Here is a 23964-nt window from a genome sequence, read left to right as displayed (position 1 = left end):
TCTTTTCTGCAGACAACGTTGTTTTTGTTTGCGGCCATTCTTGTCGTTGTTGGTTGTTTTGGTACCTTCAAGCTTGGAATTTTTTAGTTTAGAACGTAATTTATAAATTAATTATTGGCCGCACAAGTCACATGTTTGGCCCACGAATTCGATCTATGGAAGAACTCGAACCCAAGTCTTGTTTTTGTTTATTTTGTTCTTTCGTGTCGTGTTCTTTGTAAGCCTTTAAGTCGCAACTATTTTTATATGAACAAACAAACGAGAATCGCACAGTAAAAAACAGAAAGAAAGAAACCCTTGGGGATCGATTGTTTCGATTGTTTGTTTATATTTCTAAGAATTTGGTTGCTTTCTAGAAGTAGATGAGACTCTGCTGTACCGCCTGCAAAGGTGCACCAACAACAACCAGCAAATGCATTTGTTTTGTGATAACAAAGAACCTCCTCAGGCTGGTACTGTTCACTGTTCTCTGTGGCACGTGTCGGCCAGTGTCTCTCACCTCATCGGCAACTAATTGCACTTAGCACTGCCAACAGCAACAACAGCAACAACAGCAGCAACAGCAGGGGGAGCAATAATTTGTTAACGTTGTCAAGGGGACATGCCCACCGACCCACGATAATCTCCCAAGTCCTCCCCGCTTGCTCTCTCTCATTCTCTATGAACAATACGCTCCCCTCCCCCATCCACTGTGCTCTTCTGCTGCTGATAGCTGGACGGAGGGGCATCGACAGCAACGACAGCAACAAATAGGATGTTTATTATATAAATTTCAATAAAGTATTATTATCTGTTTCAATAAATGAAACATTTAACTGATATTTATACATAAATTGTATGGAAATTCCTGATTTTGCTACTTAATATTATTAAGTATAATATCTAGAGTAATTTAGTAGAAAATGAATACTCTTTGTGAAGCAGAAAGGTTTGAATGGCCCCCATCCATCTATTCTATTTATCTCATTGCGAAGCCTCAGATCTTATAAATAATCTCAAGTAATTGCCGGATTGGAAGCCAAAACTTGTTGAAGAGCAGAACAAATAACGAAAATTGAAACAAAAATAAACTGATTGTGTCTAAAAATAAACTTTAAACAAAAAATCAACTTGAATAGTTTACCAAACAAAGACAGAAAAAAAATTCAACCCGTGCCATACAACATTTAAATGGTTTTAAAAGGCGCAACACACACACACACACACACATTCGCAAAGCTGAAGCTGAAGCTTTTGAAACAGTTGCTGTCGACTTTGGCTGGTGCTTTCGCAAGAGAAAATGCAGATTGATCAACCTCAACGCACAAACAATGCAAAAAGTGAATATTTTTAGATAATTTTATATTTAAATAAATAATTTTCTTTTTGGGTCGAAATCGAATGCAAAGAAACCGAAATATTTAGGCGCTTTTTAGAGTGTGCGGCGGCAAAAGCTTCGCCGCTCTCTCGCTCTCACTCTCCGCCGTCGGTCTCAACAAGCTTCTGACGTAATTGTGTGGTGGTGGTGTCTTCTGATCGAAGCTCGCTGGCTGCTGCTGCTGATTTGCCGGTTTCGAGTAGAGGCAGTGGCAGTGGCAGCGGCAGCGACAGCGACAGAAGCAACAACAACACAGCATAGCAACTAGTGTCGGTGGGGTAAATATAATTAAACTTTCGAATGGGATCAGTAGGCAAACCGAGCACCGAACAACGAGCAGAGCCAGCAGCAGCAGCAGCAGCGAGAGCGGCAGCAGCGCCGTGCAGTTTCACTCAATTGAGCGAGCGCGTCGCGTTGCTGCGAAGCTTTTTGGGGCCGTCCGAAGCTTTTCGCCACTCAATTGGGGAACGGAATAGATGGTCGCGCAGCCAAGTTTCATGCCATCGCCAAATGCCGTTGAATTCAGTCATTCAAAGTCAGAGTCAAGAGGCACACAGAACATACATCATACAGAAAGAAACATATATAGTACATAAATTAAAATAAATCTAAAGCATAGCCGCAGACGAAACAGCAGCCGTACCGAAGTCACTCTCGAAAAGAAACGAGAGCAGAAACCCCAACGAAAAAGCGAAAGGGCAAACCCAAAACAGGAGACGCAAACAGACGCACGCAAAAGGAACATTCTGGCAACAGGCAGACGACAGGCCTTGCTTCTCGGCTAACTAACGGTCTAATCTCCACACTCTCCCACGCCACGCCACGCCACGCCACTCTCGCTCTCGCTCTCGCTCTCCTGCACTCACCTCCTCCTGCCTGCCTGCCTGTCAAGTGGGACACGCAGCATATGTTTGGCAGGCTACACCCCAGGCGGCGATACCGTTGAACCATATGTTGGCGCCGTTCTAGGGCTATAACGTGTGTGCGTGTGTGTTTGGATTCTCGAGAGCTTCTCCGACAGAAGAGAACAAGTGTTTGTCATTGTGTGCAAAGAAACAAAAACATAAAAATCAAAATTAAAACAGTGTGCATTTTTGTGCGCGTTTTTGTGTGTGTTTTTGTGCGTACGTATCGTTCTAACGGTGCTCTTACAGTGTGCAAAAAGTGCAATCGAAAGAAGTCAAGCGAACGAAACAGCAGCGTGCAGCCGCCACAAAAAAAAAAGGTCGAGAATTAATTGCGTGTTTCGTACCGTACTGTAATCCAAGGTACTCCACGAGCACTCGACTCGACTCGACTCCGGGACATCTGAAGAGTGCTGAGGCTGCTCCTTGTACTTCTTTCTCCATATATCCTGTCGAATCGGCATCCATCCAGCATTCATATGAAACCGGGAAATTGGCAGAAAACGTACAATGCTAAGGTAAATGTCACAACCACGCCCATATGCCCACTCAACCGCCTCATTCATTTCATCCACTTCATCCTTTCCCCGCTGCAGCATGTGGCATATGTTGCGAAAATTTAATGCGCAAAAATCCATCGGTATCTGTATCCCTTTCTCTCTCTGTCCCTGTCTCTGTCTCTGTATCTCTTTGACGCTGTATCTATCAATGACAAAATTGCGCTAAAGTATCTTTTTTTGTTGTACATATGTATCTTTAAGTGCGTTTATGGCATTCAACAGAGTCGCTCGATTGTTTTATTGTTGTTTTTCGGTTTTGGATCATTAGGTTTGAAGAATTTGCAATGAATATTGTTGCTGTTGTTTTGAATTTCCCAAAGAAGGGTGGGAGGAGCAAAATAAACGTATCTACAGATGTCTCTACAGAGAAAGACGATACGAAGCCACAAAGACTAGAAACTAGATATTTCACAGTATCTGATAGAAGAGGATTTTCCGTAGAAAATCTATCAAATTATGGAAAGTTTTCTTTGGAGAAAGATTCCCCCTAAAGTTGGCAACTATATCTCATGAATAGAATACTATTCTAAAGAATAATGAATAAATACATTGAACTACTGTATCTTTTGACAACAATCTTTAGCTGTTGCACTGGAGATCAACAAAATTTAAAATAAATTATATCTGTTAGATATTCGGTGTGTTCTCAGAGTCTCTTTTGTGCACCCTTGTCTATGAAGATAAGGAGCAAGACCCTATAATTATTGAATTTTCAAGATCTCGATAGAACAATCTGTTGGCAGACGTGAACTTCGAATGGATTTCAATCATTCACAAAACTCCTTGAACAACAAACTGCGTTGTGTTTGTGGTGTGCTCTTGTTAGTTGTTGTTTCTTGTTGAGATTTCTTGAGTTGTTTTTTCCATCGTAAAAACTAAAGTTCGCGTACGACATTCAAATGAATGCAGTGCAAACTGTGGCTTTGCTTTCGGCTTGGAATTTCAAATTGGAATTGGAATTCGAAACTGAAATTGAAATTCAAAATCAATTGCAAATACATAACACGGCAGACTGCCGTTTGCCAGTGTATCTGTGTATCTGTGTATCTTTCAACCTACGGCAGAGGTACATATCCGGGTTCAGGTACGAATGCGAGTAGCCACGGGTATGTGCGTCAGTTGTTCAGTAGTGAAACCTCATGACACGACTTGTGTCTGCCCCCTGTCTTGTCACGTGTAAGGGTAGGCCGTAGGCCGTAGGCCCCGCACTTGACGTTGCATACAACAAGCGGGGAGCAGAGGAGCACCCCCCACTAATTACATTACATTACATTATGTATAACACTTGGCGCAACGTTTGTATCTGTTGTCTGTCTGTGGCTTGTAGTTTATAGTTTGTTCACGTTTTCTACGCCTCCGCCTCCGCCTCCTCCTCCTTGGAAATTGTTTATTTAAAGTCTCGGATGTCTCGATGCAAGAAATAATGCAAACAAAACGCAGAGGGAGACAATAAAGCATAAATAAATATAAATATAGGTAAATAAAGTGAAAGACACAGACACAGATACAGATACAGAGTTAAAGAGATACTTTGAAAGAGACACACACAGTTGTCGTTTTCTACGGCTTAGAACTTGAGCGCTCTCCCCATTGGGAATTGTTTAAACAGTTTGCCCGTTTGTTTCTTTGTTTGTTTGTTATTCTCTGCCCTGTTTGCCACATTCTATTCCTCCACATGCCACACGAACACGTGAAGAAAGTCTACTAAGCCACATCGATCCACTGTCGCTGTCGCTGCCGCTGCCGCTGCCGCTGCACTTGTTACGCGGCAAATGTATCTGTCTATCTGCAAAATGTTGTGCGCACATGCAAATGTGTCCCCTGCCCAGCCCCTGCGTCTTGTGGACTCTGTCTTTGGCACATATTCGAGACCACGCAGTCGGTCGGTATTTCGTGCTCTGCGAAAGGTTAACAACCTGACTTTAAATTAGCCAAGCCACAGTCCCCAGTCCCCAGTCCGCCAATCTACCTGAGCCTCTACCTTAGCCTCAGCCTCCGCCTCAGATGTATCTGTAGCTCTGCTATGATGTTGGCTTCTGACCCCATTCAACCGTGGGCAGGTTGTCCAAAGAATACTGTCCGCATACATAATAATAATAATAAGTCCCCAGGGCAGACGCAGACCCGTGAAATGTGTTTATTTCTCTCGAGATACGAGTATTAATGGGCCCCAGGGCGGAGCCAGGGTGGAGTCATGGAGAACGTGCCTCGCGGAGAGGTTCGGTAACCTAAGCTGATTAGGATTTCAATCCCTCAGAACCGACGTGTAATTATGCAATTTCAAAAACATTTGTCGGCTGCTCTTTCCATTCTATATCTTGTCCGAGCGTAGGTGTATCATTTGTATCTATCTATTCGTATCTGTAAAATTGCGTTGTGATCAGGGGTAACGGACACCTCCATGGAGTGCGAAGCAGGTCGCTGTCCCTCTTGCCGCAAGACTAATTGCAGTTTGCCAGCCAGTGGCCCAACTTCGTGACTTGTGAATAACAGAAATAATAGCGAAAAAGACTACAGAAAATGTTTTCGGCCTAATGATGATTGGACACCAGAAACACACACAAAAGTACACAGATGCAGCAGATACAAGTGGAGATACGGCAGATACAGATACAATGTCAATTGCGTGTTGAATAATTCTCCTTTGATTACGCTGGGGGGCAGGGCAGTTGTGCAATGCATTTTTATCTATGTATCTATAGCTGATTTCGGAAATCTATCATCGGATTGATATCAGTGTATCTTTAGCGGTGCATAGTATCTCTTTGCATGAGTATCTATCTTATCCATTACAGTTGTATCTAGATCTTATTTGTATCTAGTAGTGTATGCAAGTTGTAGAAATATGTACCTTTGCTGTGTGTCTTTTAATCTTTGTATCTTTCTATCTTTCTATTGTGTGTGTGCACATATTCTTTCTGTCTCCCATTCATCCTTCTCGCCTTTGGGACCTTCCTGCAGGGCCCCCTATATCTATGTAGGTTACACGCATTTGCATATCCAACTATTGCTCTGGAGGGGCTTTCCTACGCGTGTATTAGCATATCCTGCATTATGCATGAGCCCACTATCTCCAATCGAAACCTTACGAGCCCCCAAGTAACTCCAAAAACCCCGAAAAAGAAAACCCTTTGAAATGCAATCAAGTTTGTATTTTGTTTTTGTTTTTAGCTTGTGCTGTGCTGTGCTCTAGTTAATGTTGCAGTTGTTGTTGTTGTTGTTGTTATTGTTGCTGTTATTGATTGTCAACCTTCAGCGCACAGCGACGTTGTATGCCGCACACGGCGAAGGTCGGCCACTGCGTTCGTTCATTGTCCGTCGGCCTATCGGCATTTATTTCATGCACAAAAAAGAAACAACACCAACAAAAAAAAAAACAAAACTAAAACTGAACAAGCTTCAAAGATACATGCATACATACATATGTATATGTACGTATGCATTTACAAACATATGTATGTACATATCTTTGACTTTGATTATATATAGATTTGTATCTGTATCTGTATCTGTGTCGGTGTCGGTGTCCGTGCATTGCGACGCGCTCTACGCGCCTACAGTTCTAATTAAAAATGAATACGTTCAAGTTAAGGACAGAGACGGCAGCTAATTGAATTAAGCCCAGTTCCAACACACACACACAGATACAAAAGTATCTCTGGCAGTGCTGGTGGGTGGCAAGTCGAAGTTGCCGCCTGCTGCGAGTACCTGTTGGCGCTATTTCTGTGGTATTCCAGAGTCTCCATAAATAGGTGCCATCCCCAAAAAAAAAAAAACCATCGGCCCCCCCGCCATAGTTTCCCCCTCCCAGTTGTGGCACTGTTTGCTTGAAAGACAATGGGGAAAAACAGGGCAAATAGTGAACACATCTTTCAGCTGTTTAAATAGCACTTAAAAGCCGAAAATATAATAATATCTGAACGACTAAATAATCTATATGGGGATACAGCAGATACAACAGATACAGATACAGATACAGATCCATATACAATATGTAGAGCACAATTGCGGTCTGTCCCAGATCGGACCTGAAAGAATGCGACAATTTCTACAGAAGACAGTGACAGCTCAAAGGAAAGGCAGCCTCCATTCCCCATTCCATATTCCCATCCTCAGAGGTTACCGTACGCCTTTGTCGGGGACCACTGTACACGAAAACAAAATAAATTAATTGAAGGAAAATGAAATTTCTGCCTTGGCTGATTCTGAATCTGATTCTGAATCTCATTCAAGTGATGCTCTCGATCTAGATCTCATTTTTTGGGGTTCCTCTTTCTATCCATTCTTTTTTTTTGTGGGTCTGTTTCCGTTGCCTGGCAACGGCGAGGCGCCGCCGTCGTGTCGCAGATTCACTCCTCAAATATTTTCGGAATATCTTAAAATACGTTTTTCTATTCGATTCGCATCGAGTCTCCACGTTTTTCGTGTCGTATACATAATAAATTATGTTTGTGCTTTTATTAACCGTTTCTCTTTCTCTTTTCAGGTAAGCCCCCAATCTCCTCTCCATACACATCGTTATCGGTATTGGTATCGGTAATCGGTCTTGCTATCGCGTGAGTATCGATTGTTTTTATCCACCACAAAAGTTCAGTGACCAAAATAATCAGCCAGAAGCAGCGCCAAAAGCGTCAGAAAATCAAAGAAAAGCGCGTGTTGTCGAAATGGAAATGGAAATGCGAGAAAAGATTTCACTTTCGCGCTTTAAACGGCATGCCAGGCCCCAGCGCCAACGACAGAGCCAGAGGCGCGAAGAGCGACACTGTGTTGTGCAGCTGGAGAGATGCCGCTGCGGCAGGTGCACATAGAAGTTCCACCTACCCCCTCCAGCCACAAAGCCACACGGAAAATGAAGATGAACATTTTTCATCGGTTGTGGCTTTCACAAAACGAAAAACACTAAATATGCAAAAGAAAAATGATGAATGAAAGTATCTACTGTCCCATTATCCATTGCTATAGAAGACTAGATTCTTGAAGTTCTGATTCGATATCTTTCCTATCGACTGCGTATGAGTTTATCGATGATTTTCGATTACGTTGCTCTTTTGTTTAAAAGAGAAGAGTTTTCATAGTTCTTTGACTTCTTTCATCTCGTTTTTCTTTTCTTTTCTGCTTACTTTCCATGGAATATCTATGGACTCTTTTCTCTACCTCTACCTCTGCATTTATTGCATACCTTTTTTCCGTGTGTGTGTATTTTTGCATATATCTTAAAGTTAGCCAAGAGATCTCGAGAGATCTCACAATTCATCTGTTGGATCTCTCGAATGCAGCTTCGGTTTCGGTTTCAGTTGCCTCAATCGGAATCCCAGACACAGAGACAGAGACAGGTCTCGTCTCGTCTCGTCTCTCAGGTGCTTCGCCTGTGGTGGCTGTGGTCGCTGTTGTTGCTGTTGTTGCTGTTGTTGCTGTTGTTTTTTGGTGGCGCAATGCTTTGGCATGTGCATGTGCTCATGTGCTCATGTGCATGACTCTCCGGGTGCATTGTACAACACAGCGCAACACAGCCCACAAAAGCATAGAGAAACAAACTCAAACACACAGACACAATTGCCACAACAGTGGCAGGCGGCAGGCAGCAGGCGGCAGGCAGCAGGCAGCAGTTTGTGGCTCATTTGGGGTTGGGCCGAGAGGTTTGCTCTTGCTTTTGCCTTTTGTTACTGCTGTTTTTTGCTAAGTGAAAATCAGTGTTTTCCCAGTAATTTTCACCGTCAAGCCAAGCCATGCTGTGGCTGTGGCTGCTGCCAAGAAGCCACATGAAATTATGATTAAACTGTTTTTTAATCCTTTGATGAGTTATTCTATGGATTCCCTTGGTTTTCCGTTCACTCCCGGAGGAGGTTTCCCTTAAGCAAATGTCAAATTAAATTCAGTTTTTCCTTAAATTTAATAACAATAATAGTAATAATAATAATAGGCATACGAAGTACGAAATACGAAAACTCCTTTCACTTTTTTTGTTCGCAAAGCTTGAAACCAATCCGTCGTCGTGGTCGTGCCTGAAGCTGCAGCCGAACGTTTGCCACATTGCCACAGATACGATACGTGGCATGGCATGGGGCATGGAATGGTTGGTGCGGCAAGGTGGCATTTCAGAGCTGCAGAGCTCCACTGACACAGAGACCAACTAAAGCGCAACGCAACAAAACGCAGCACAAAGCGCAAAGCAAAAACAAAACCCAGACAAAACGAATCGCTGAAAACGAGCTCCGCGCCGCGACGAGGCAGCCCCCCAAAATGTGGCACGAACTCTGCCACAGCCACAGCCACAGCCACTGCCTTTCAACGAGTAACCTTTCGATGGGAGATGGTGGGGGCAGGCCATTCCTAGGGATCGAAATGTTTGCCGAAGCGTATCGGTGTATCTTAAAGATACAAATACGTTTATGATAGACGAGAGAGAACTATAATTGAAATCGGATTTCTATTTTTATGCCATGATTACTGCTATGCGATGCGATTCGATGCGATGTGGTGTGGTGTGTGCTCCACTCGAGTGTGGAGCTCTGGGCAAACCGAAGCGCGAAGGCATCGCCGGCTCATGTCTAATAAGCAGATTACGCAGCTCGCACTTGAATGCCCACCGAAATCGGTGGCAGGGGTGGCCAGTCCTTCTCCTCCCCCTTCTCCCCCTCCTCCACCATCGCCAGTCAACAGCATTTGAAGAAGTACGCTTTGTAGCTCTTCAGCAGATTGGCAGATTCAAGTGTGTCGGCTTTTGGATGGCATCTGAATGCCAAATACGTGGGGGCCAGAATAAGATTTCGATTTCGATTTAGAGCATACTTAAGCCATCAACGCAGATCAGCGCTAGATCGTCTATATTTGAGTCTCGTTTTTTGGTGGGGGGTGGGGGGGAATGACGTAATATTGTACATCAAAGTCAAAGAAATCAGATTGCATAACGATTTGTACTCTTTTTTGTTTTCCATTTCGTTACGATGAAATGTTGTTTGAAATGTTAGCCACGTAGCTCTGAGCGACAAAAGAAAGTTCAATTACGAAAATTGTGCTATAATTTCAAATTCAAATTAAAAAAAAGAAACAGAGTTATGCAGCAGGCCACGATCTGGCATGGACACGTCCTTGCCACCAGCTGCCACCATGGAATCCCAAAGCGAATTCTGCCAAAGAGAATGCCCTTTGGACCTAGTTTATGGATTATCCCCTGGTTTGTGGGAATGAATGAAACTTATAATCGATCGATTGTAGATTAAAGATTAGACTGAACGATTATAGTGGTAGTATGATCGTGCGATTTGTGTGTTTGGGGGCCATTAACCGACTCGGCCTGCACGTGCAGGCGCACCGGGTCAGACCGGAGCCCCCCATCTGCGTGGCAGAGAGCGTTGCTTGATTGATGATAAGCCTCTGCCCTGCCCCGTTGAAAAGTATCTACATGTGTTTTAATGGCATTTATACGAGTATATAGTACTGTATATGTCTATATGTGGGTATATATAGACCGCCGACTCGTACCGATGTAATAAGCAATAATTTCTGAACTTTTGTGTTTGTGTAAGCAATTTTATTTAATTTTAATTTCAACTGTTGCTGAGTGTCTTGTCTCGGCTCGGCTCGTCTCGGCTCGTCTCTTCTCTTCTCCGCCATCTCATGACAATTTTAATATTATTTTTATATAAATCTTTCGGGGCCAATAAACCCTCGGCGACTTTTGCTCGCTATGGGGAAAACACAAAGGGGAAAGGGAATTTAATTATTACTTGAATGCATTTAAAGATGGCCCAAATCGCGAGCAAGCACTTAGCCAAAGCATAAATGCCATCTGCGAGATGAGTGAATTGATTGTTAACAAACAAATGAATCAACAGCTTGATCTAAGGCTCAGCCATAATTCCCATCGGGTTAGTCATCAATCAGTAATCATCGGTAACTCAACCACACCCCCAGCGCCCACTCAACCCACATTTGGATGCATATTGCATGAGTTGAATGTTGTTTTTGTGGGTGGCATCTCTCTGTCGCAGAGCGAGAACATCTTTCGGATGACTTTTTAGTCGTGCTCTTTCGGTGCTAAGGAAACACTTGGCTAATCCACAGACGGAATCTGGCACAGCGCATTCACCGAGCCTGTTGACTGTTTGCACAACTGTTTTTTCTTGTTTTCTCTGTAGATATAGTATCTATATCTGTCGAATATTTTCAGCTTACCTGGCAGCAAGTGTTCCACTTTGTTTTGTCACTTCTTTACTTTTTGTTATTCTTTTTTCTTTTGTATTTATCATTCTGCCAGCGGAAATAATTCTTGCGATATATTGTGTGTACGGGAGATTGGCCTTTCGGTGCTTTCACTGCCCCCCTCCCCACCCCCCGCTCAGCGGAAGTGATAGAAAGTGTCGCCCCACAAAACAACGGATATTGGAGGGAATACTCGAATTTCAAATTGCATTTTGCAACGATTGCTTTTCGGTAATCGATTTGTTTGAAGAAAAGTCTGGAAAACGGGTGGAAATTGCAAAAGAACTTGGAAAATTCATTAGTTGTTGTTCTGCAGTAGCTGTATCGCTAAGATACTTTTACAGGAGTACTTCTCTTGAGATACATTTGGAAGATTTCTTGGATTTCTCTGTTTGAACTAAGTTTTTCTTTGATTTGATGGAATATCTTTCGATACAGCATTGTATCTGCTGCATTTCTCTGCCAAATCGAGGAAATTATTCAATGAAATATCTTCCAAAAGAACATCCATCAATCTGTGGGATAGACTTTAAATACTGCTATCTTCAAGAGCAAAACATGCAAATATTTAAAGTCTGGGGATGCCATAAGCTCTCCCCTGAAATATATGTACACTCACGTGTGTATCTTTCTGTGTTCAACCACCTGTTGCCTGCTGCCTGCTGGCTGCTGCCTCAATCGATTAGAATGCATCCCACAGATGCTCGCCCTCCTCCATAAACATTCATATCTAATGGATGTATCACTGGATGTATCGCAGCTGAGGCTGATTTTCCAGGAAGTACTCTCACGAGTCTCCTATCGAGTAGAGTGGAGCAGTCGCTGAAGTGCCGTTTCTACTATGTGTGGCACGAAATCATTTATCAATTTTAATTACAAACTCCGTTGGCAACGAAAATTTTCGACTTTGTTTTTCTTGGCTTTTTTGTTTTTGGTTCTGCCTTTCGAAATGCTGTGTGGGGGGACGGATGGTGGGGGCTGGCTGGCTGGCTGGTGGCTTCAAGGTCTGCCGCATTCGGGGCGAACGCATGCCGCCGCCGCAGCCGCCTCGAAAGTGTATCTCAAAGTTTGTTTTTGTTTTTGTTGCTGTAAGCGATTTTAATTGATTCCGAGTCAAATTGCCATTAACTGATAGAAAGACGAGTGGTGTGGAGCACACCTTTGGAGCCCCGGCCCCCACCGCTGATTTTCTGAATCCGCAGGCCGAAACTTCATTACTTGCTCCTCACTTGATTTGTGTGTGTGTGTGTGTATCCCATAGATACGTAGTACGAGTAGTAGATACTCATCGTCACATTGCTGTAATTACAAGTTGCATGATTCTGGAGAGTCACGCCACAAAACAATGAAAGCCATCGACGAAAGAACAACACAACAAAACACAACACTCGTAAAACACACACAAAACAACAACCACATCAGAATGTACTTATAAAAAAAACACACACACATAAAAACTAGACTAACAGCAATACGCCATTTCGAAAAGCCACAAAAAAAAACACTGAAGAAGAATCGAAACAGAAACAGAAACAGAGAAAAAAAAGACAGCAATTGAAAGTTTGTTTATCTCGTGGGTACCTGGGATTTTAATCGCTTAATTGAAATCAGTTGATACGCGAAATCAAATTAAATTCATCGCGAGTGAAGCTGCCAATAACAGTGGAACAAAACCATCAAACGATTATAGCCACAATCGCATTAAAGCCATTTAACGACTAGAAAAACCAACAAATAAAATCACTTTTTTCAGGGGGGGAAATATGAAGGGTTTCCTTTTTAATAGTTTAACAAATTTCGTGAACATTTCCGTACGACTTTCATTAGAAAGATAAATATCTCTGAGATGAAATATCTCTATGATTCCATTTATTTGAAACTCTAGAAACAATAAGGCCAATAATATTTTGAAATTTAATTTAAATTTAATAATAGTTTTAGGGTGCATTTTAACAATCATTTGAACCAAGACAGCCATTTAATGTAAATTTAAGGTGTAATTAAAATTTTAATTCGATGTTAATTTTCGATTTATTTCTGAATTTCGTTCTAACCCATAATTGAATAATTAAAATAATTTGAATCTTTTTTCTAAAAAACATCTGACTCAATATTTGATGCAAAAATATTAGTTTGTCCGTCTGCTTTTTGTTTACAGGTAAATGTTTTCCCCTATTTCAGCCATTTCTCGAGAGCGGCAAATAATGGGTATTATGGGGTATTATGACATCGAAAACAAAGACCCAGGCACAGACACAGAATATTCTTTGTTTATTGTTCGGAATAATATTTGCACAAATGCCAAAAGCCAAAAAACACAATCACACTCTCCAGGTGTTTATCTGGATCTGTATCTGTATCTGCAGTACACTGTATCCGGATTCTGTTTAATCAGAATCCGCTTGGGTTGACAGGGGATACGGGCTTATAGTATAGTATATATACTAAGCTGCCTCTAATCACAGGCAATTTTCTCCCTAAACTCATTTTGTTTTTATTGTCGATTCGTAAACTTTCTGTTTTCATTTGGGCTTTTAATGAATTGCTCAATTAACTTGCTCAATTTATATTTTTGTAGCCGACAATCGGACAGACAATCGGCAATTTACTTTTGTGTTAATAAAATTATTTAAGCCAGAATTGTTTTTGCCCATCATTCGATTAAAACACGAGCCACAAATCGACCCAAATGGGTTGCATAACCCACAATCGAGGGGGGGGAGGGGGTTCATATTGAGGAAACCCAAATGAAAATTAATTGAATAACAAGTTTTTAAGCTCAAATATAAACTAAAACTGAATCTTTCTTCCTTTGTCACGTTTTAACACACAAAAGAGACGAAAAATGGCAGACGAGAGAGTAACAATTAAACCAAACCCCCTCCATCCCCCCCATCCCCCTTTCCCCGCGAATGTAGAAGCAAAACCGAAAGTTCAGAAGCAACAGAAAAGTAACGAAAGAAAAAAGGAAAAAAAGAGGAGAAGAAAAGTAAAAACTAAAAGAAATTCAATTTCCGGGTGAAAGACCATTAATCTACAGATCAGCTGTTTTCACTATTACAAAAAAAAAAAGAAAAGATTTTTGACTATTAGCGATTATTGTATATATTATGCATATATTTTTATAGAATTCTCTGTGAAAGAACCAATGAAAGAAGGAAAACTTCTTGATAGATGGATATATATGTTTCAGGAAAGCCTTAGAGGTACTATTCTTTCCTTTCCCTTTACCGTAGGGCATTCAAAACACCTGTGGGCTTGGTTTTTCTTTGATTCTTGGGTGTGTCGTGGGCACTTTCGCTTTCAGTGTCTGCTTGGAAGTGTACTGCGAGGTACAGTACCGCCCCTCCACCCACCAACGTGTTGTATGTGAAGTTATGCCAAAAAAAAAAGCACCTCAAGTGAATCTGTGTCTGTGTCTGTGCCTGGCCATCATCGTATTGCTGTTGATTTTGTTGAATCGAATCGAATCGAATCGAATGGTTTATGGAATTGAATGCGTATTTGAAATGTCGGTCGAACCGGTTCGGGGTTTGGGGGTTTGGGGGGTTTGAGGTTGCTCGATGATCGGCATAACAATTAGCCGTGATTTGCATTTCTAGGGTTGGAGCTGGAGCTGGCGGCGAGTGGGGTTTGCCCAAGAATTCCAGATTTCCAGACACTTTCGTTTCGACCTTTGCGGCACTGGTAGTCTCCCACTGGGTGCTTCCTTTTGTTACTCGCTTGGCCACCGCTACTTACTCGGCTAGATACAGATACATTTGCAATGGACACGGCTTATTGGGTCAGGGTCGCCCTGAATGAGTCTGTGTCTTGCCAAACAGTCAAACAGCGTAGCGGAGCCAGCCAAGACATCATCAGCTACAGATACAGCTAACACACACAACAGACAGATACAGATACATATATAGCAACAGCAACAGGTCCCCCCTGCCCCCCACCAACAATAGCAGTAATAATGGCAACAAGCTTGGCCCGACTTCGACCTCAGAGCCATACACCGCTCGGCCGCACCTCCAGCGCCGTCTTGTATTATATTTCTCGTGTGGTGCTGCGCCGCTGCCACTCGTAGTAATGCAGTGCACGAGTGCGAGTATCTGCAAGATACATTAACGCTCTTGCCTCAATGCCGCTGCTGCTGCCGCTGCTGTTGCTGCTGGGTTTCTTTTCGGGCATCCATCATGAGCAAATAAACATTAATCAAGCAATCAAAACAGCGCCAAGCTAAAATCAAATCTTGCAAAATGTTTCGTTAGATTTTCGGCTAAATTATAACATTGAACCGTTATTCTGCTGTGCGCCGAAATAACGGTAAAGCTAATGAAGCTAAATTATAATAATCATGTGTCTGTACGGCTGCTGTCGCTGTCTCTCTTCGATTATTATGGCATCGCATTCTTGTTATTGTTGATATTGTTCTGGGGGTTCCGAATATAAAGGCCAACGGATTTGGCATCCCATTCGAAGCGGTCGAAACAAGTATAACACATACGATATGTAGTATAACAGTGTATACAATGTAGAGGCAGAGATTATTGTTGCTACCGATAATTATTTACATAATTTTTATTTATTTTTGGCTTTTGTTGTGTCGCTTTGTGCCGCGTCTTCTCCTAATTAACATCGTCATCTAAGGGGAACAATAGAGAGAAAGAGAGAGAGAGAGAGAAAAGTCCAGGTCTTATCAGCAGCCCTCCTTCGAAAAATATGTACATATTTCTTCCACTCTTATCAGAAAATGTTTCGGTTTTAGGTTTTATTTTATTTTGGTGTTTTTGCTTTTTGTCGTTCCCGTCTGCATTTCTGTGACAAATGGGAATTCGTAATTAGTGTCGAAGAAAATAGCAGCAAAAGAAGCGAACAAATAAATGAGAAACACCAGACCCTATAAATAGAAAGAAATAGAAATTCCCCCATAGACGGACACAAAACGTACCTTTTTTCTGGCAGTGCATAAACATAGCCGCCAGAAGTGAGGTGCGAGTGCGAGGTGCATACAAAATAATGAAATCGAAAACGGACGGCCTGCAAAATTGCAATACAAAAATGGCATAAATGCAGCTTACACTAACACATGCACACACTCTTCTAGGCACACGCACACAGAAAGAGTGAGAGACGGAGAGGAGACCGACCCGTTTGATCGCTTTATCAGCTGAGACCGAGCAGAGCAGCACCCGCATTGCATTGCATTGCAAGCATGAAGCAGTGGACAAAGAGAGAGGGAGAGGGAGAGCAGGAGCGGTCGTTGGGAGAGACCAGTTCGATCGACATCGACCGACTAACCCGACAGATCGTGGTGTGTGTGTGTGTGTGTGTTTGCTTGTGTTTTATATGCCCTTCTAAAAAAGCACCAAGCTCGAAACTCACTCAAGACCAGCTGCTCCACTGTGACGTCAGAAAAGCTTTTATTATTTCGTTGCGGGGAGCGAGAGTGGCCGAACACCAACCGAACCGAACCGAACCACTCACTCGCGAATATTCTCAGCAGCGGCAGCGACAGCGACAGAGAGCCAGAGGCAGAGCAGAGTCGTCGATTCAATTCATTTTATTTTTTATTTTTATTTTTATTTTATTTCCAATCCAAACGCGCAACCCAACGGACGGCTCTCGGCTAGAGTGCGGTGCCTGAATCAAGAAATATTTTAAAAAGAGATATACCATATACATACATGTACGTGCGAGCAGAGAGAAAGAGATGCCAAAAAGTTAAATATTCGAATGAAATAAAAAGTCTCTGTGTGCCAAAAGTGAAGTGAAGAAGTGAACCGTAGTACCACTATTTCCAATTGTGATTCCGAAATACATAAACGATTTGCGAAACGAAATTTACATCCAAAGTCGAGACAGACCGAACCGAACCAGCGGCGGCCTGCTGCCATCCCATCCATACGTTGTACGTACGGGTACACAGATACCGTTACTCCGAGGAGAAGACGTAGTCGCGTTTCGTAGCCGCCAATCGGGCACCCGTTTGCTCCCCCGGCCGCAAATGGTTAGGCCGATGCCGATGCCGCTACTGTGCTAAAACAAAATCCACACGGAATCCAAATTCGTTTTTGCGTTACATTTTTCTGCACTGTCGGTACGTAGAAACGTAAAACAAGCCACACAAACACTCGAGGGAGGAGGGGACAGAAATAGAGATACAGATAGAGATAGAGAGAGAAATGGAAGAAAAAGCAACGATTTTCACTTTTATTTGAGACCAGTCCCCATCGTCTAAGCCAACTAAGACATACAGCAGCTACCAGTCTGCACAGATACAAACACGTGTGCATACATATATATCTATGTATGTTTGTGTGTACGTTTTGCACCTGTTTGCATGTTGCTGTTGAGGTTTTTGGCCAACTGAAATACAGTTATGATAATAATGAACGCAGCTAGAAATTGGTGAAAATGATTCCTATTCCTGTGACTTGTACTAAGCTCTATTTAAACGATTGGATAGTCTTACCGATTACAGAAAAAAACATCGCCATAGAAAGTGATTAGCAAAGCAATAAACCACAATTTCCGAAGTTTGTTTAAATAATTTGATGTGCGAATTTCAAGCGAATTATCAGATCAAAGAGAAAGTATACCCAAAGGTAGGGGATGCTTTTCTAGGGACAAATGCACTAAAACCCTCTTCAAGGGCAAATTCCTTGCAAGCCTTTTGCGGATTGCCTCATGAAAATGCAGTAAACAATTACAATAAATACAAGACAGGCGCAATTTGTGTTAGTTTATTGTGGCGACGACGTCAATGGCAATTAATAAATAAATAATTGGCAAAGAAAAGTACAAAAAATAAAACAAAAACCAAAGCAAAGATTAGTATTCCGACTAGCGGATACCCACTGCTCGGATGTGTTTCCTGGTGCTAAGACTCTTCCTTCTGCTGTATGTCTGTTCATAGAACATACTCTTGTTCTCTGCCAATATACCCCGTATAATAAAAACAAATACGAAAGCATCCCCAGCCCAGAGCTAACTGGAACTGAGTGAATAATAATGCTCTCAACTCAACCCATCAGCGGGTGCCCCGAATGTGAACCCAGCCACGCGGCAGTTCTCATACGGAGATGCAAAGCAAGCAGAACGAAACCCCCCAACCACACCACACCACACCACACCATACTGAACCGAACCCGGACACAGAAAGACAATTTTAGTTGGTTATAATACGAAATTCACACGAAAACTAAGCACAAATTAATGCACCCATAGTCGCAGTCTCAGTCGCAGTCGCAGTCTTAGTCTGAGCTTTGCTGCTGTTCTCTCCGTTTGCCTGTGAATGATATTTTGTTATACAAAAAGCTTTTTTCAAATAAATTTGCATGCGATTTGTGCAAATCGTCCGGCCGGGTCGAGCCACGACGCACTCCACTCCGTACACGCCGGGTCTGCTCGGGGGGTTTAACTAAGTTATTTAGACTGTGAATCATGCGATAGGACGACGCAAAGAATCTATGTATTTGAATTGTATTATGGCACTCTGGTCCAAGTGCCTCATTGCCGCCTGCCTGCCTCAACCTCAACCCCTAGCCACTCTCCCTACCTCCCTCCCTCCCTCATTGCTCCTATGTGTGTGTGTGTATAGTATACACTGCGGTCGGCTAGGCAGCCAGTTATGCCAGAAAATTAAATTTTTACAGTGAACGGCACAAACAAAATGATAAAAAAGAAAGAGAAAAAACCTAAAGCAGATAAAACTTATACAAGAGATAGAGCTAAACGATATAATAGCCCCATACCACACACACACACACACAAACACACGCAGTAGCACGAAAAACAGAAGGCGAGAATTAGAGAAGTGGGTAATCGGGGAATGAGGAATGAGGAATTCGCCCCCCGCACCTGCCTCTCCCTTTACGATATTCTGCCACGATAACAACGCGGAACTTTTGACCGAACCGAACCGATACGAGCCGAGTAGAGCCAAAAATGATTGCGGCTGTTGTTTTTGTCGATTAAAATAAGCAATAAATAGAACAGAATTTAATGTTTAGCGCAGCGCGTAGGCTGCACTCAGACGACACACACACACACACACACACTCGCACACACAGACGAGGGCAGCCGAGAGAGCGGAGACACTGAAAACGAATTTAGCAAAATTTAAAGCAAATTAATTAATTAAAAGAAGCCCCCGGGCGGCACATCACATTTGGCATTGGCTAGATAATACCTACATACATATGTATATTTAATGGCACAAAACAACAAATAAATTAATAAAACAGCAGTGACAAAACAACAAAAATGATGGTGATGATGATGATATTGAAAGAAGCAGACCATTTATAGGGATGTATGTATGTGTATGGGGAGAACGAGAACCTTCCTCTGAGCAACGGTAGTGGTGTTCATAGGCGAAAGCTTATCCCCAGAAGCTTTTCGCTACAAAGAGGGACAGAGAGGGAAAACAACCAAGAAATGATCGATTCCATTCAAGGTTTTCTGGAAAAATTTGAGTCCCAAAAGGCGGCTTTCCAAAAGAATTCAAATGAACGAATCGAAAGATTCTTTGGTTTTGGGAAAACTCCAGAAAGCCTTTGGAACACACTCAGATAACTGTAGTTTGAATTTGTAAACTTTTCTCAATTTTCTGGAAATATTTTAGCCACACAAAATTTTAAATAAATAAGCAAAAGGATAGAGACCCTAACTGGCTTTGAGTTTGAGGCAAATATCGAAAATATAGTGTATAAAATCGAGAATCGATTTAATATTTCGTGTATTTGTATTCAAGATATTTGCTTTGTAATCGTTTTTGATCTGTAATTGACATTCGTTGTGCGTTTCTTTTACTTTCGTTGCAGTGCGGGACACTAGACGGAGCCGAACAGGTATATCATCAGCAGCGCAGCAACAGAATGGACGTCTACCAGATCGACGATGGATTCCACTCAGATGGCGGCACCGAGACACCGCCGCCGTCGCCCAGCTCGGGCTCCTCGATAGCCTCGACCTCGGACCACGGATCGCTGGAGAGCGTGGACACCGGGGGAACACAGCGCCTGGCTGTCCTCTCGTTCGAGCAGGTGAGCAAGCTGCACGACGTGATGGACGAGAAGGTGGCCATACATGGACGCGGCAACTTCCCCACACTGGAGGTGACGCTCAAGGACCTGGTCAACCTGGTGCGCCGCAAGCTGGAGGCGGAGGTGAACGCCGGCGGTGCCGGGGTCTTAGTTAAGGACATCCGCCTGAACGGTGGGGCAGCTAGTCATGTTTTAGCCAGCGAGGATCAGCCATACAATGACCTGGACCTGATATTTGCCATCGAGCTGAGTACGCCGCGCGTCTTCGACCGCGTCAAGGTGGCCGTGCTCAACACTCTGCTCGACCTGATGCCCGAGGGCGTCTGCAAGCGGCGCATCTACACGTGCTCCCTCAAGGAGGCCTATGTGGGCAAGATGGTCAAGGTTAACAACAACAACGACGGCGACCGCTGGTCCCTCATCTCGCTGGGCAACTCGCCGGGCCACAAGAACGTGGAGCTGAAGTTCGTCGACTCGATGCGGCGCCAGTTCGAGTTCTCCGTGGACTCGTTCCAGATCGTGCTCGACTCGCTGCTCCTTTTCTACGACTGTGCCGCCCTACCCATCTCAGAGAACTTCTACCCGACGGTGGTGGGCGAGTCCGTGTACGGGGACTTCCAGGAGGCGCTCTACCACTTGCAGAAGAAACTGATCTCAACGCGCCAGCCAGAGGAGATCCGCGGCGGCGGCCTGCTCAAGTACTGCAACCTTCTGGTGCGCAACTACAAGGCCGTCGACTCGCAGCTGATCAAGACACTGGAGCGGTACATGTGCTCCCGCTTCTTCATCGATTTCCCGGACATCAACACGCAGACCACAAAGCTGGAGGCCTACTTGCGCAACCACTTCTGGGGCGTCGACGAGGAGCCCCTCCAGTATCAGTACCTGATGCATTTACGCGACGTGGTCGAGATGTCGACGGTCTGCCTGATGAGCCACGAGCGGCGACAGACGCTGCACCTCATCCAGTCGCTGGCCGCCCAGGTCCTCTACAACAAGCAGGAGAAGCAACAACAGCAGGCCCAGGAGCAGTACCATCAGCACCAACAGCGACAGCAACAGTTCCTGGACTCTGCGCAGCAACAGCAGCAGCAGCAGCAGCAACAGCAGCAGCAGCAGACACAAGCTCAGGCGGCGGCGCAGCAGGGCACAACGCTCACCCTGGTCTCGCAGTCGCCGCAATCGGCACAGGGACAGACCATCTACGTGCAGCAGGCGGCCCCGCCCACGGTCTGCTGCACAAGCAGCAGCGATCAGTCCGCGGCAGCGGGCCCACAGACCATCCAGATACAGGCGCCGGGGCTCATCTATGCCAACGGCGTCTACTATGCACCTGTGATTCCCAGCACCATTTGCACGTGCAACTCCACCTGGCTGAGCACGTGATTGGGGCAGCAGCAGCACACCCCACAACACCAGCATCAGCATCAGCATCAGCATCATGAGCAGCAACAGCAACAAAAGCATCATTGGCCAGAAAATGCGTTGGGATCATCGACAACAACAACAACAACAACAACAACAACCATAAGGCTCTTGGCTGAAACTGAACTAACTCCAAAACCCCCACCACCACCGGCACCACCCACATCTTCATCGTCCCCAGCCCCAGCCCCAGCCCCACCTCGCATTCAAATCCAAGTCCCGATCAACAGCAATAAGAGGAACAACGCCACTATAGATAAAGATGGAAGCCCGACCACAGCCATGACAGTTATTGAGAAAAGCCTCAACGATCCGAAGGGTACAGCAGCAGGAGCAGACGCAGCAGACGCGGGAGGAGAAGGTGGAATCACTGGCAGCCTGGTGGTCACCCCGAAGCAGATTGAAGGTGTACCCGTCTACAGCCGGGAGGATTGCAGCAAGGCGGGCACCTACAGCGGACAGTTTGCCTTCTTCTATCCCCATGATGGATCGCCGCCCAGTATGCTGCTTCTGGGCGAGAACTCCTATCTCAATGTAACCGAGAACCAGGACTAGGAGAAGGATTCGTTCAAGCGGTATTTCCGATTGCTAACGAATCACACATACCTTCCTCTCTGTGCCCCCTATCTGTACGACGACCCACGGTTCCATTCTACATTCTACAATTTGGTGTGTCGAGCTATTGTACACCCTCAAAACTCAACAAAATGAAAGCTCTATTTTTCAGACTGAAGTCCAGCCGCTGTTAGATGTTGATCAGGGCCAACAAACAAAAAAAAAATTAAAAAAAAAAAACCAAAAGAAAACGGGTTGAAAAACTCAAAGAAAAATTCTTAAATTATAAACTATAAAAGTGGGCTCTCTGCTCACACCCACACCCCCCCCCCCCCCCCCCCCCCCCCCCCCCCCCCACACACACACACACACACACACACAGACTTTTCTAGGAAGTTTCGTTGTAAAGAAACCAAAACTCATGTAATATCGAAAAAAAAAAAACAAAAAAATTCTGTCGGGATGTACCTAAATTTCGTTCCTGTTTTTCTGACTTGATTTTTCCTGTCATCCATTTTGTCTATCTCTTTCCCTTTCCTATTTTTTGTGTGTAATAAAACAATAGAAACCCCTGAATTTGAATTTAACTTGGAATTTTTAAGTACGCCCTCCCTCCCCCACACGCCCATAATTTTTGAGTAGAAAAATACTTAGTTACATACGATATATACATATATAGCCTCATAAATGTACGATTAAATTGAATGACTTTTTGGATGGCAAGTGCAGGAGTACGGGAGCACGGGAGCACGAGAGTACGGGAGTACAGGAGGAGTGTCGTCGGTTCCAGTCCAGTAGAAATTCCAAGCAAAAGTCCAAGTGCAGGCAAAACAACGATGATATGATATGATATGATATGATGAAACAAGTGATGAGATAATATGTAAATATTAGTCAAATTGAACTGTCGATGTCGGAAGAGGAGGAGAGAATGATAATGATGACTGGGTTGAGATATATAGGAGGATGAGGCGGAGGAGATGATGTATTTATCTGAGGGATGCTCATCAGCATCAGAAGAAGTTGCTCAACGAAATTCAATTCACAAAAACAAAACAAAAGATTAATCAATAACCAATATTGTAATCAAAAATAACAAAAATCAAACGTAACGTAAATCAACAAGACGAAAAATCTCTAAACGGATAAGAATGAGAAATTTGGAATGGAATGTCTGGAAGAATTTAATGTCATATTTTGTAGTGTTTTTTTTTTTTTTTTTAGCAGTGCGTGTCAGGCAGCAGCAACATTTGTGAGTGAGTGATTGATTGATTGATGGATGGATGAACGGATGGATGGATGGATTGAAGCATGCTATGAGAGAAGCAGTTAATTTCAGATGGGTGATAATTTATGAATGATTAACTGATATACATACATATATAAAATAAATCAAAATATGCTGTCGAAAAGCAACTATTTATAACTTTTGAAAGCTACAAACAACAAACAAACAAACAAAAATCAACAAAAAACAACAAACTTTCTGCTCTATGTGTGAGTTTTTTTTTTTTGCAATTGCAAACAACATAAATCAAATGACTAAAATATGTAGAAGCAAGCATATATTTATCTATATATTTGTGTATATTTATATCCACAACAAATGAAAGACAAGACAACAATGCTCGATGATTCGATGATTTGATGATTTCATGATTCGACGATTCGATGACGATTACGATGTTTCCTCTCTGTGTGCATTCTTCGAGAACTCTGAGAATTGTTACCACTTACGCACTTTTGTATAATGTTAACCCTGAACTTGTGTTTTGAATTTATGTATTAACTTTAGTTTAGACACATTCGTGACATATGTATGCAATGTGCGATGTACGCTGTATGTATGTATGTATGTATGTGTATATATCCAGATTATCTATATGCATATTCGACAAGGTCCGAAGCCAACGTATTCCAATTTG

The 23964-nt window shown here is 43.3% G+C and overlaps 1 protein-coding gene across 7 annotated transcripts in view; it reads left to right on the top strand.

Moving 5' to 3' along the window:
• LOC108159125 (terminal nucleotidyltransferase 5C) overlaps positions 1-22621 on the top strand; it is a 44590-nt gene extending 21969 nt beyond the window's left edge. For 4 of the 7 annotated variants that reach the window (XM_033392298.1, XM_017292111.2, XM_017292110.2 and 1 more), the window contains one exon: positions 19838-22621. In XM_033392298.1, coding sequence (XP_033248189.1) covers positions 19838-21445 — 1608 coding nt within the window. In that variant the 3' untranslated portion in view covers positions 21446-22621. Of the gene's footprint in view, positions 1-1884; positions 2781-16616; positions 17110-19594; positions 19701-19837 lie in introns of those variants that run through there. The other 3 variants (XM_017292112.2, XM_017292113.2, XM_033392300.1) reach the window with 3 other exon arrangements.
• The last annotated feature ends 1343 nt before the right edge of the window (positions 22622-23964 follow it).

Source organism: Drosophila miranda, chromosome 3 (assembly GCF_003369915.1).
Source record: "Drosophila miranda strain MSH22 chromosome 3, D.miranda_PacBio2.1, whole genome shotgun sequence".
Lineage (NCBI taxonomy): Eukaryota > Metazoa > Arthropoda > Insecta > Diptera > Drosophilidae > Drosophila > Drosophila miranda.
This window is presented reverse-complemented; position numbering and strand designations above follow the sequence as displayed.